This window comes from Juglans microcarpa x Juglans regia, chromosome 1D (genome assembly GCF_004785595.1).
Source record: "Juglans microcarpa x Juglans regia isolate MS1-56 chromosome 1D, Jm3101_v1.0, whole genome shotgun sequence".
NCBI classification, from domain to species: domain Eukaryota; kingdom Viridiplantae; phylum Streptophyta; class Magnoliopsida; order Fagales; family Juglandaceae; genus Juglans; species Juglans microcarpa x Juglans regia.
In genome coordinates this window covers 26767798-26782031 of record NC_054594.1, presented here as the reverse complement: position 1 = coordinate 26782031, position 14234 = coordinate 26767798, and the positions used below count along the sequence as shown (strand labels likewise).

The following is a 14234-nucleotide window of genomic DNA, read 5'->3' as shown; positions in this document are numbered from 1 at the left end:
CATTGGGGTCGTGATAAAAAATTATTTTTTTAATGCATGACATGTACTTCTTTGCATGGACATATGATAATGAAATTTAATTGTAGCATGTCATATGCATGACTTATAATATGTTCAATTAGTATTGCATGACCCATATATATATATATATAATTGAAACAAATAAAACATATACAATAGTCATGAAGTGTTTGCATGTGATCATAATTATTTTATCCAAGCGTAAGTTAGAAGTTAATTTACAAACTCATTGTCTAAATTAGGGTTGTCGTGCTGCAAAAAGTGATACTTAATGTTAGGACTTCTTAAAATAACATATAAAGAACAAATAACATATAAAGAAGTATCAAGACTCTAAATTTTAGCAAAAGTACAAATCAGCCCTTAACTATCAAAAATTACAAAATGGCCCCTAAACTTTCAATATTCACAAACTGATCCCAAAATTCAGTAAACTTTGCAGTTATCACATAACTTTCATGCGAAATCCATTTTTGACCTCAAAATATTGATATTTACACATCTCATCGAGGTAATAGACTAAAACCAAGACCTTGAATCACTAGTCATTTACTAAGTACACTAAACTTAGTTTACATAGAAAAACCATCAAGTCGAAATATTTCTTAACTTGTTCCCTAAACAAATCTTAGAAACATATTTACTCTCCTGATTCATGTCTTCAAATTCAAATTTGAAGAAATACTAACTAGCATATATATGAACATCACTTCCTCAAAACTGAAACTTAGTCACAATGATCTTAGTCCCTATGTGCTCTTAATACATAAATCATCCATACCATTCAATTTCTAACCCCCAACATGTTCGAAACCTTTTCTTGAAGAAGCTAACACTTCATAACTGCTTAGACCGAAACACACTTGCAAAAGAAACCATATATGCAAACACAAAGCTTGAAGCCGAAACATGCTTGTGACAATCTTACACCCTTAATTTACAATCTCATGCATCTTGATAATTTCTTAGACATCCAGGATCATACTCTTTATTCACACATTGAATATAAGTCCTCAAGCATCATATTATCCTACTTTTGTAAAGATTAAATACAAAATAATCCATATGCATTAGCAAATCATTAACTGAAACATGCAATAGCTTAGATGGTCTTCTAAACTTATATTTCCTCAAATCATACACAAGAATCATACATATAACACCATTAATGACAAACAAAGATCTGAGCATATCATACAAATCATAAAAATCCACCTTCATCTAGCTCAAATCGAAACTAACATTCTAACTCCATTAATGACAACTGAGTCTCAAGCCAACATGAACACCATAATCAATTATTCTTCTTTTGGAAAATAATCTTCATTCAAACATTAACATGACCTTTTAACATTAATTAAAAAATAAGAAAAGAATATCACTTACAAAGTTGAAGAACTCGAGCTCACAAGTGAAGTCTCACCTCAACAAACTCGCTAACTCCTCTATCTCGATTTGCAGCAAGTGGGAGGTTTAGCTTGGTGTCTTAATCTAAGTGTAGTTTATTGGAAGAAAAGAGAAGAAAAGAAGAAAGCTCTTGGTTACAAGATGAGAAAATGAGCATAAGTTTTGGAGTTAAAAACAACATCTCTTCCCCTTGTTTCAGCTCTAATGCCCAATGGTTAGTCTCTAAAATTCCTCATGATTAAGCTAATTCTAGAGGAATCATAAAGGTGCAAGTCGGCCTTGTGAATGTTGGACAAGTGGCATGATTTGTAGCATGAAAATGATGAAAAAATGGCTGAAGGTGGTGCTCGATTTCCTCCCTAGCTTTCCCTACAAGTTTTCAATCTTGGTTGACCAATGTGTGATCTTGGCCCTAACAATTGCACTAATCAAAATCTAAATGGATAAATCAACCAAAATACATGAGCCTCGTTGGTGAGAAGGAACATCACATAGCATAAGGGATGAGGGGAGGTTGCTTGGAGAATCTCGGCTATGACCTCTGGCTCTTTTTCCTCACTCCTAATTTTTTAGCTTTCTTTTATTCACTAATAAGGTCTTAATTTCTAGTAAATGCACTGACCAAAAGAATTAGAAACTGACCAAAAGCTTTAAGTTCCATTGGTGATGAGGGGTGGCATGGGAGACAAAAATCTGAAAAAGCAAGGTTGTGTAACACTTTTTTGCCAAGTGTAAGGTAAGGTGGTGTAAGGAAGAAAGAGATAGTTCCAACATGTGCTTGGGACTACAAGAGCCTTTGTCCAAGTGGCTATGGACTGTATGATCTTCATTAATGAGGTGATAAAAATGGACTGCCACATGTCAAGCCTGGATTGGGCCACTTGATGCCATGTCATCACAAATTTTTATCGCACCAAAATTTTCTAAAAATTTTAACTAAGAAATTGTGCTAATTTTTTGTTCAAACTATGATCCTAAGTACCTCGAATAAATCCAAGAAGTTAGGCTTACTTAAGGATCATCATGGAAATCTTGGGCCTAGAAATCTAGCCCAACCTGTGACCTTCAAGTCCAAAGTCTATAAGCAAGTCCCTTGATCCATTCCTTTTCTTGCGATGTCACACCCTTCGCCTTCTTGACCTCTGTCGAATGTCCATCAACTTAGGATCTCCTCTTTGTTGCACCTTTAACTCATCATAGTCCATCACTGTCACTTCCAGCATTGAGGCGATGAATTCCCCCTGCTAAAAGCTATTTAACAGTACCCCCCTCATTCCATTGAGGAAGGAATCTACCTCTGAAGGCTTCATTGAATCTTCCACCCTAGATTTTTGACAATGCATCGGTCACCAAGTTAGCTTTGCCAATGTGATACTTGATCTCGTACTGGTAGTCACTTATCATTTCTAACCACCTCATTTGCCTCATGTTGAGGTTCTCCTGGGTAAAGAGATGCCTTAAACTCTTGTAGTCCATGTATATCTTACAAGCCCTAGAGATAGTCCCACCAGATCTTCAAAGCAAAAACCTCCACTGCTAACTCCAAATCATGGGTAGGGTGATTCTTCTTGTGATTCTTTAGTAGACGTGATGCAGACGCCACTACCCGACCTTCCTACATCAAAACGCATCCTAGGCCATACTTAGATGTATCACTAAAAACCTTCATTGGCTTGTGAGGCTATAGCAAGGCCAACTTAGGAGTCATGGTTAATCTCCTTTTCAACTCTTGAAAGCTCTGCTCACACTTTTCAGTCCACACAAATTTGGCATTCTTCCTAGTCAACGCTGTGAGTGGACTTGAGAGTCTGGAAAATCCTTCCACGAATCTCTGGTAGCATTCAACAAGTCCTATAAAACTTCTAATTTCATGAACTGTCATGGGATGCTACCAGTCTACCACTGCTACGATCTTGCTAGGGTCCACAGCAACTCCCTTCTTGGAGATCACATGCCCCAAAAATTTCACTTCTTCCAAGCAAAACTCACACCTTCTAAGTTTGGCACACAACTCATGCTCCCATAGTATCTCCAATACGAATTGTAGGTGATTCATGTGGTCTCCCAAATCTCGTGAATAGACCAAGATATTCTCAATGAGCACCACCACAAAGTCCAAGAAAGACCTAAACACCTGGTTCATGATAGCTATGAACTCTACAAGGGTGTTGGCCAAACCAAATGACATCCCCATAACTTATAATGCTTGTACCTTGTCTTAAAAACATTCTTGGGAATGTAGCTCTCCTTAATCCTCAGTTGGTGATACCCCCAACCTAAGGTTGATCGTGGAGATGATTGTGTTCTTTATAGTTGATCGAGCGGATCATTGATCTTGGGCAAGGGGTACTTATTTTTTATTGTCACCTTGTTCAACTTTTGATAATCTATGCACATTCGAAGGGTCCCATCCTTTTTCTTGATAAACAATATTAGTGCTCCCCATAGCAACAAACTCAGTCTGATAAATCCCTTGTCCAGAAGCTCTTGCAATTGTGCCTTCAACTCTTTCAACTTCAACATCACCATCCTACATGATGCCTTATATACAGGAGCTACACCCAATTTCAAATCGATTGTGAATTCAATCTCCCGAATTGGAGGTAATCCAAGGAAATCGTTGGTGAACACTTTGGAAATTCCTCGACTCTAGGAATTCCCCTTATCAACTTCTTCTTTGTATGCTTAATCACTATCTACACCAAGTATGCTTCCGTTCCACTGGTCAGATCTTTCTTAGCTTGTAGAGTCGAAATCACCTTCAATAATGTCTTAAGTCTGCTACTGGCAAACTCCATCATTTCCCCTTGGGCAATTGGAAGCTAACAACCCAACTTTGATAATTTATACTAGCATAGTGTTGGAACAACCAGTCTATCTTTAGAATAATGTCAAACTCAAGTAGGTTAAACATTATCAAATTTGCTTCTAGCACTCTCTCTTCTAGCTCCAAAAGGCAACCCAAAGCCACTCGCGTGCATTCTACTACTTTCCCTATGTGTAGAGCTGCTGCTACACTATGTGGCATCGTCACCATTTGTAAACTACACACTCAGGCAAATGTAGGCGAATGTGGTAGATATAAATCATTGAGATACACCCGAGTCAAACAAGGTATACATATAGTACGCAAATAATTTGACTCATCTTGATGCAACCGAACCCTTTAAATCTTATTACCCAAATTTATTATTCACACATGCTTAACCTTAGACGAAAGGTTTCATAACTGTAATGATACCAGACTCTTGAGTCTCTGAGGCATCCTCATAAACTTCTCCTTGCATCAAGGGATACACCTGCGCCTGCACTAACCTCTTTTACCTCGTTCTTCCTCCAGCTAGGCTAGTCCTTTCTCCTTGAGTTGCTCTGAGGCATTCCCTAGTAGAATGGCTAGTTTGACTGCATTTAAAGCACGTGCTAGCAGCCTATCAAAAATTCCCTTCATGGGACCTGTTGCACTGACCGCATACCAACGCTTATCCTCCCATGCGCATTCTTGGAACAACTTGCAGACACAATCATGTTCTGGACAGGGAGACCTTGAGCGGTTGCCTTCCCTAATGTAAGTCCTCCTTTTTTGCCCAGTTGCCAAGGCCACTAGACTACGATGCTCTCTATTTGCAATTAAGGCTACTTCTACTAGCCTTTGAAAGCTCGGCATCTGCAATCATGTCACTTGAGATCTTATTCGTGGCTACAACTTATCCTAAAATAATTTAGCTCGCATCCCCTCCTTAGCGATGAGATGCGAAGAAAACATGCCTTACTCCTTAAACTTTGCTGCATATTATTCAACTATCATTCCTCCCTGGACCAAGTTCGCAAAATCTCTTGTCTTCTATTGTTTCATGATGGCAGGGGAAAATTGATCTTTAAAGTCCTTCTTAAACCTCTGCAAGGTTACAACCTCCATGTATCTTAATTTCATGATAAGCAACTATAGCTTTGTGTCCCACCATATAGCAGCCAAGTACCCCACGTACAACACCTTTTGGTTCTCAGTGCACCATTTATTTCAAACTTCCTCTTGAGCGATCCACTTCTTGTCCCTCATGGGTCCTTCGCTTCCTTTGAATCTTAGATACCAATATGCCAAAAAATGCTCATACAAGCATCCCCACTGATCAAGATGCTTGGGTTGAGTATATTGTTATTGCTTCATGTACGTACGTTGCTGCAGAAGCTGTTGTTGAAAGAGGTCCTATTGTCGTTGCAACATGTCCATCATCCGATTTGGGGCTTGGGTCACAATGTAGTTTCTATCCCCCCATGGTATTCTTCCTCACGTACAACTTTTGGTTGTTTGCTTATAGTTAATCTAGGGTGCACCATGTTGACTATCTTGCCATAGGACTTGAGCACGTCCCCAACGCTACCAGAATTTAAGTCTACTATACTAAGATTTAAGACCTAACTCTAGTACTGCTCCTAAGTGACTTATGGATTTACCTAGAGTCATAAAAACTTTGATACCAGCCTCTGCGCGCCCCTAACCCCTGCTTGGGATTTGGCAAAAGGCCGAGATGTAGGATGCAAGCCACACAGGCAAACACCCTTTACGTTTTGTGGATCATTGTGTGTTTGTATGCCTGGCATACGTGTTCAGTTAGTCGTAACAAAAAATAAAAATACAAGTCGATGCAAAAGTTTATATCAATACTAGAATATGTACTTAGCTCGTCAAATATTATCCATAAGTTACATCACCATCGTAGTTAGAATATTAAAAACTATAAATTGGTCATCGCCCAAATCAAATAACTATAAGATATTACATAATCTCAACATCTTAAAGAGGACAGACCGTCGAAACTAGTCCTCAATTTGCACTGGCTCCTCCTCATCGTATCTTGCATAATTTCCTATAGCTGCATCAAAATCTACGCTTTCAAGGAGCAAAACAATAGTGGGACTAATATTGTGAGATTTAGAGAAAATCTCAGTAAGTTATAACTTAAGACAACAACTATAGATGCAAGATATGACGACGAATATGAAATAATAAATTTTAGATGAAATAAAAGAAAGAACATACATACTGAGGCACCATCTTCCGAGCAAATAAAGTAGAAATAATTTACAACAATAATTTTTGAGCACCCAGTGCCAAAGGCATCAAATAATCATTAGACCCTAGGTCGAAAACTCAACAACATGAAAACCATCAACATTGGATCCTAGGTCCATTCAACAGCATGAAATCCATCTTACCAACCATTTCCAATTAGTAATGAGTACGCTACAGTCTCCCTTATCACATGGTTGTACGCACACTCTGGCTTTCTTCACCACATTGGGGGTAACGATCGCGTGTACAACTTCATAACGAGAGACTCCTAGCTTCTCGCGCCATGCTTGACCATGACATCCTCTAGCCTCTACCATTTGAGAGGCCACGACTTCAAATTGAGAGTGTTACCATCTCGCTCTAGCCTGTTGTTGCTTAGTGATAACTCAAGTAACGTCACTCAATTCTCAAATGCTCTCGAGTAACCAGAGAAGCTCCACTGAGATAATGCTCCATCTTGACTTGGGGTCGTGATCTACTCACGCATAACTCTTCTTAAAACTGAAAAGAAAGTACTTTTAAAGAATAACGTCAATCCTTTAGCAAAATAGTCAAAGAATTGCAGTAGGAAAATATGCACATGGGAAAAATAAAAGAGAAAAGGACAAAGATGTAGAATATGAACACCTTGAACATACTCATAGACATTACCCAACATTACTAGCGTCGTCATAGAAAAGAACCAACCTACCTTTATAGTAAGCGTTTACCAAAAAGTTGTTGATGATCTGACCTCCTTTCGTTTGATGAGGACTCTAGCATCTGAAAGCATGAGAGTTCAAGCTTTTCCTTCGGAATTAGAGCTTTTACCTTCACTCGAGGTTCAGAGCAGATGATAGAGATAGAAAGAGAGAGAGAGAGAGAGAGAGAGAGAGAGAGTGTGTGTGTGTGTGTGTGTGTGTGTTTCTTTAAGCTCTACAGAAATCCCAAAGAATGAAAAAGGAGTTCAACAAGGCGAGACTTTTATATAGAATATTTGGCCTATCACGAGTCTCACAATTCTTGATGTAGGTTGTCTAGTAAATCGGCAAGTCCCCCACTATCAAGGTGTACATCAGATGGAGGTGTGACAGTGACGGATAGGACATGCTCTGCACATTGCAGAAGTTTAGCAAAGGAGACAAGGAGAGTGTAGTCTGCCACTTGCGAATGTCACCCACGTTTTGGAAAGCTCATGCATCTAGTCAGCATATTTGAGCCCGTTATATTTCTTTCTTGCACATGCTCCTTGTAAGAATGTCGTTGTTTGAGTATGATCTATCTGCGAGGTTATCTACTACTTTATGAGCACTCCCATGTTATTTATGGGCACTCCAATTTTCAAGGCATCCAATCGACCTCGCCATGGGTAGTCTGTTGCTTTCCCTGAAATGTGTTCGCACTGCACATTGCTCGCCCACGTCGTTACTTGCCCGTTGTTTCATCGCATCGTTAATTGCTCGTTGCTCACTTGAATAACTTCGCTTGCTTTTGAATTGCCCGCCTTGCACACCGCTTGCCCATCTTTTACTCGTTTGACATGGAACTCAAATCTCTTTGGCTACCTTACCTTTGCCCGCCCAAAATGGTGCTTTCTCAATCATTAGTTACTATTTTCCTGATCATTTGCCCGCCTAGGGCCACACCTTTCTGAGTATGGCTCGCCTTGTCCATTTGGTAAGACTTTTTAAGTTCAGTTTTACTTTAGAATCGTACTATTCCCTAGTTATAAACAACTACTAAATTTCCAAATTATTAAAGACTATTAAAACAATTGAATAACCATATCATTCATTAATTTATTTCCTTAAACAACATTTGATTTCTAGGGTTTTTAGTTTCCAAACTTAAATGGCAATCTGTTAACACTTCCTCTAGTTTTTTTTAAGATCGTAGTTTTCTATTTAAGGTTTGGATGTTAAACTGAATTGAATTGAGATGATAAAATATTGTTAGAATATTATTTTTTAATATTATTATTATTTTAAAATTTGAAAAAGTTAAATTATTTATTATATTTTGTGTTGAAATTTGAAAAAATTATAATGATGAATTGAGATGAGTTTATGATTCAAACGAAACTTAAAGTGTCATTTTTTTGTTTCATTCTCATCTTTTATAGGCATTGCCAAATGTCAACTTTAGAGTAATTGATGCTACTCCAAACAAAGTTGCAGCTTCTTTTTTAAAACCCATATAAGTGGGTGGTCCTTAAAGGTTTCAAGTTTGGTTTCCCTACAAGAAATATAACTATTTGTGGTGACGTTAGTGGTGTAGATGGCTCTCTTTTGTGCAAAAAATTGCGACAACTGAGACTTCAGTGCCAACATTTGAAATTGTCATCTTTTTGCCCACTTTTTTAATATATCTTGCAGCTTTGACTTTCAACATAAAATGAGCAATATGATGGTTCTTTCTCTTTTGAACTTAAAACCTCTCTCGGTGTGTGTATAAACTGACAAGTATGTTGAATTTTCTATAAACTGATAAAATTAAAATTTTGATAATTTCTTGTGCATTGCAGGAGTGTATGGCTAGTTCTGAATGCAAAAGCCACCAACGAGAATAAGAGTTGGTTTGGATTGGGAGTATCTCATCTTATTACTATTTATTACTATTCATAAATTTTAATTCATAAATCTCATTACTATTCACAAACCATCTCAGCCCATTTCATCTTATCTCTGAATCCAAACGGGAGCTTAGGTCTTTTTCTGGTATTTTTATGTATTTTTCTAAAGTAATTTATATCTTAAATTTTTTTATTGAAATCTCTGTTTTAAGCAGAGTGTGGTCTCTCAGACAGTTTATCTGTAAAGAGTTACAAAAGTTAAGATCATACAAGTCACAAAGGAATTTGTGTACTGATGGAGTCTCAACCGCAAGTAGTTGGCTTGTAATTTAGAATTTTCCCTATATCTATCGGTCACAGCTGTTACTTCGCCATCATGAATAAATGAAATCTATTTTCCAAGAAAAAAAAACAAAATGGATACCAGGCAATACTAATTACTGTGATTAAAATTCTAAACTTAAAATAATGCTTGAGATTTAAGAAACTACCTACAAATTCTCGTACGTTTGGATCTCCTTCTATAGCAGCAAATTTCTTTCTTCCAAAAATGAAAATATTTTATTTTTTATAACTACTTTTATTCTCTCACCAATTTTCACAAATATTTTCTGAGTTCCTCGTGTTTCCTAATTATAAGGAGATGAGATTATTTTGTACATGATTATAGTTCAACCTCAAGTAATTTTAAATCAACCCAGCAGGGCTAATTAAGCTTTGGTAATAGGTCCTCAAAATCCAGCATGTCCACGCAATTTACCCGGCCCGAAAGGGTAACGAGTAGAAAATCCATCATCCATCATCCATCATTTTCATTTCGTATGCCACTCTCCTCTCTCTCTCTCTCTCTCTCTCTCTCTCTCTCCTCCTCTTTTTCGGTCCATGCAAGATCACGTCTTCAAGTTCTCTCTACTCTCTACATCGAGACCTATGGCTTGCGGGTCACTCTAGTCTCCGCGGCTCTCTTGGTCTGCATGGGTTTTGCATATTTGTAGATAAAGTAATGTTATATACAGTCGTGAAGTGTACAAACACCGTACAGTCGTTTTAAAAAAAGAGTAGGGTCTACTATTAAAAAATTATTATCTTTTTATATGGGTCTCATATTTATTTACTTTTTTTAAAGTGATTACATAGTATTTCGTGGATTTCATTTCATTTTCTCTTTTAATCCATTTAGATCACCCACAATCAACACCATTCAAGACAAATTTACAACTAACCTAACCAATAAAATTGCGGAATCCTAAAATTGTCTTATTTATAAACTCCAAATCTACAAGAGAAATGCTACGTACAATCGGCCTACACAATCTTTGTGTAACCGGCTGACAAACTGGGTCCCACCACTTTATCCCTTTTCTCCCTCTTTCTCTTCCATTCATTTTTCCGTCTATCCATGAAAAAGTTAGAAACTCCATTAGAACAATTGTCGCTCTTTCGTCTAAAGTCTATGCTCCTCTTGAAACTTCTTTCTTTCTCTTTTTGTTTTTTTTTCAAATAATTGTCGCTATAATATTCAAACCATCAACCAAACAAGGGCAAAAAATAAGAGAGGGAATCATCTTTCCATTGTAAGGATACCAAACAAATCTGAACTTACATCCATCAGAACAAACTAAGAACTAGGATTAAAGACGTAAAAATTTACTCCTATCTACTCTGAGAACATGACAATGCTGCTAAGGTGTTTTTCTGAAAAAAACGTTGAACCCACAAAATCATGAATCTTTGTTCTTCCTTATGTGTTGACTACTTTACATCATCCTTTTTGTGGGCCCGCAATCCCAAATGACCTAATTTAATTGGATCCAACGATGACGTTGTTGATGGGGATGAAGATCAGCTTCACAAAGAACCCAACGAGCCCCATCACAACAAACTCTTTGCAGTCGGGCTTGTGGCAGCGCTTAACGAGGCAGACGCTATCCTTAGAGAATTCTCTGAGGGGGTCAAAGACTGAGTCTATAGCATTCATTTTCTTTTCCTGGGTTGGATAAGAAATTAATCTGGAGGAGGATGAAGGAGGAAAGAGTTTACTCTTCTTTGTCTCTTTCTAGACTCAGTTATCACAACTGCCATGCATTTTTTTATAGAGGAGAATGAGTGAAATCTAAGAGGGAGAATAACAGGAAGAAGAGGAAGAGGAAAATTGATATATATATATATATATATAGAGAGAGAGAGAGAGAGAGAGGGGGGGGGGACGAAATGAAGAGAGATGAGAGATGCTGAAAAAATAAAGTTTTTTATTCACCCAGTTATGCGACGGTTGTCCTAGTCGGTTGCAAGTAGAACTTTTGTAATAAAATTAATATATCATAAAATTTTAGTCTTATTACTTATACTTTCTTAATATAAACTTACTATTAAACATGAATATTAATATTAAGTTATTAACATGTTATTATCTATTCTTACAAATTAATTTACATACTTAGATATATAATATGGTATAAGTATAAAATCCACGCACATATATTATATATATATATATATATGTTTTAAGTACATTTTTACATTTTGGTGGTTGCATTGCAATTCTTTTAGTGTATGCTTTTTAAGATTTTGTTTAAGTAGGCTATTTGTTTTTTATATGCGTGTTTTAGACTTTTAGCTTTAGACCTTAGGAATGTTGTTATGTGCAATTTTCAGTAGTTTTTTTTATGCATTATTAAATGCATTTTTAATTAAACTAATTAGTGTATTTTGGTTATTTGGTTTTAGTAGTTTTACTTAGATAATTGGTTTATATGTATGTTGTTTTGGGCTCTAAAACTCATATTTGGACTAAAAAAAATATTAATTTGCTTAAGAAAAATCAAACTAGTCCAACAAAAAAGTCCAAAACTGAATCATACCTGTAAAATCGAATCTTACCAAAACCAAGAAACTGAAAGTTTCAATTTCCTAACTGAACTGGTCGGTTTCGGTTATCAGAATTTCAAAACCGACTTAGATCATTTCGGTTCAACAATATGTCTAAAACTGAACTGATTACACTCTTACTGCCCGTATGGGGTGAGTAGCAACTCTACTCTTACTTCTTCCTTTGCTTCATCGAGATTTTGGAAAATGTTTTAGCTAGTTTAGAATTCTTCCAAAATGGTGTACCAAGTTTGTAAGCATACTTAATTGCTAGCTTTAAATATTCTAAACTTGAGTATTATAGTTATAATTGAAGTATATATGAGAAATGCTAGATCTTAGTAGTTTATAAATTAACATAATTTAATGTGATTTATCAAATTTATTTTACCACAAAATATACTTTATAATTTAGCGTACTATATTAAATCATGTAAGTTTATAAGTTTTCTCTTATTAAAAATATTGTCCACCCTATTTGATAGATTACACATGACAATCCAAAATATTGCAATGCAAAATATTTTTTTATTTAAAAAAGAAATAGAAATATAAAATTATGATAATTTTTTTAAAGAAAAAAAACCAGAAGATAGGATTGGAAGTTTCCTCTCCTCTCCTCTCCTCTCCTCTCCTAGTAGGTGCTGGTCATCACCCAATGGCGCTCTTGTATGCAGTGGCCAAATTTGACAAGCCCATAGTTGCTAGACCTTGGCCACCATGCCACCGACTTGAGTGTGGACTGTGGACAACCTCAGTGATGATTTGATGGTTGGGTAGCGAGGGATAACTCTCCATCCAGCCAATTAGGATTGATTTAAAACTTGAGCGGTGTTACTCCTTATATTTGCTTGTTACAAGTTACCACCAAAATAGTTTTTCAATTTTTTAATTTTTTTTCATATTTTTTTATTTTAAAACATTTTTAATAAATATATAAAAAAAATATCAATATACTAATAGTAACTTTCTAAATTATTAAATAAAGAAAAAAAAATTAAAATATATAAGATGTCAAAAAAAAAATATCAATATACTAATAGTAACTTTCTAAACTATTAAATAAAGAAAAAAAATTAAAATATATGAGATGTCAAAATAAGGTGTCAAAGTAGCATTATTCTTAAAACTTACAATAATACTTCAAATTATTATTAAAAAAATATAAACCTAATTTATTTAAGAAAGAAAACAGTTATTTCTTATTTATAGTTAAGAAAGAAAATATTTTTGACATAATAAATTATAATATATATTCTTTTTATAAATATATTTTTACACATTTGATCATATATATTTATATAAAAAGTGTAGAACTTATATAAACTATAGTTAAATTCAATACTATATAGATATGTATTAATTATTATTAATGTATTTATACTATAATATAAATAGATTAGTAGTTTAGTTTACGTAAACATCATATTATCACTAATATAGATAGTTTGTAAAATAGAAAAATTCGAAACGGACCGGATCAAAATCGGAAAAACCAGAAGTTCTAATTTCTATAGTGAATTGATCTGGTATTAGTTCTTAAAATTTTAAAACCGATATATACTGGTTCGGTTATAAAAAATGTATAAAATTAGACCAAATTGGACCCGTTATAGTCATATAAACAATATTATATGTATAATATAAAAAAATTAATATATATATTTATACCGGTTCAATTCGATTCAAACCAAATTTCAAAATATGAAAATCATAGACTGGTTTAAAATCGGTTTCAATTCTAAAGAATCAATTATGAACCGAACCAAACACATCGATTCGATTAGGTTTAACCTGTTTATCGATTTCTTTTACGCCCCTAGTGCCAACACTGAGGTCTCTTTTGGTTAGATAAATCATCTTATCTCATTTTATTTAATTTAATTATTATAATTTTTTTAAACATCCATACAAAATATAATAAATAATTTAATTTTTTTTAATTTTAAAATAGAAATTATATTAAAATATTATATTATAATAATATTTTATTTAACTTTTACGTCGTATCGTCTGTAATTAATATAAGAAAAACGCTTGTTACAAGCGCCTGGTGTAAACGGTGTACAAACGTAACTGATGTGGAGACACTTAATGAGAGAGATCGAGTTGATGAGAGAGATGAGAAGAGCTGAGGAGAGAGAGAGAGACTGAGCTGAAGAAACTGATAAGAGAGAAAGACCGAGTTTATGAGAGAGATCGAGCTGATGAGAGAGGAATAATTTATTTTAAATCTGATGTAATATAGATGACTGCACGCTAGTTGTATCTACTGAGTGTATATAGAATAACTGTTAATATAAAGCCAAAGCAATC

General features: G+C 35.1%; 1 protein-coding gene across 1 annotated transcript; it reads right to left on the bottom strand.

The window, feature by feature from the left end:
* Positions 1 to 10599: 10599 nt before the first annotated feature.
* Positions 10600 to 11075, bottom strand: LOC121235920 (protein transport protein Sec61 subunit gamma-like). Its single transcript, XM_041132359.1, has one exon. The coding sequence runs from the start codon at positions 11026 to 11028 to the stop codon at positions 10852 to 10854; it is 177 nt and encodes a 58-aa protein (XP_040988293.1). The 5' UTR covers positions 11029 to 11075; the 3' UTR covers positions 10600 to 10851.
* Positions 11076 to 14234: the final 3159 nt, after the last annotated feature.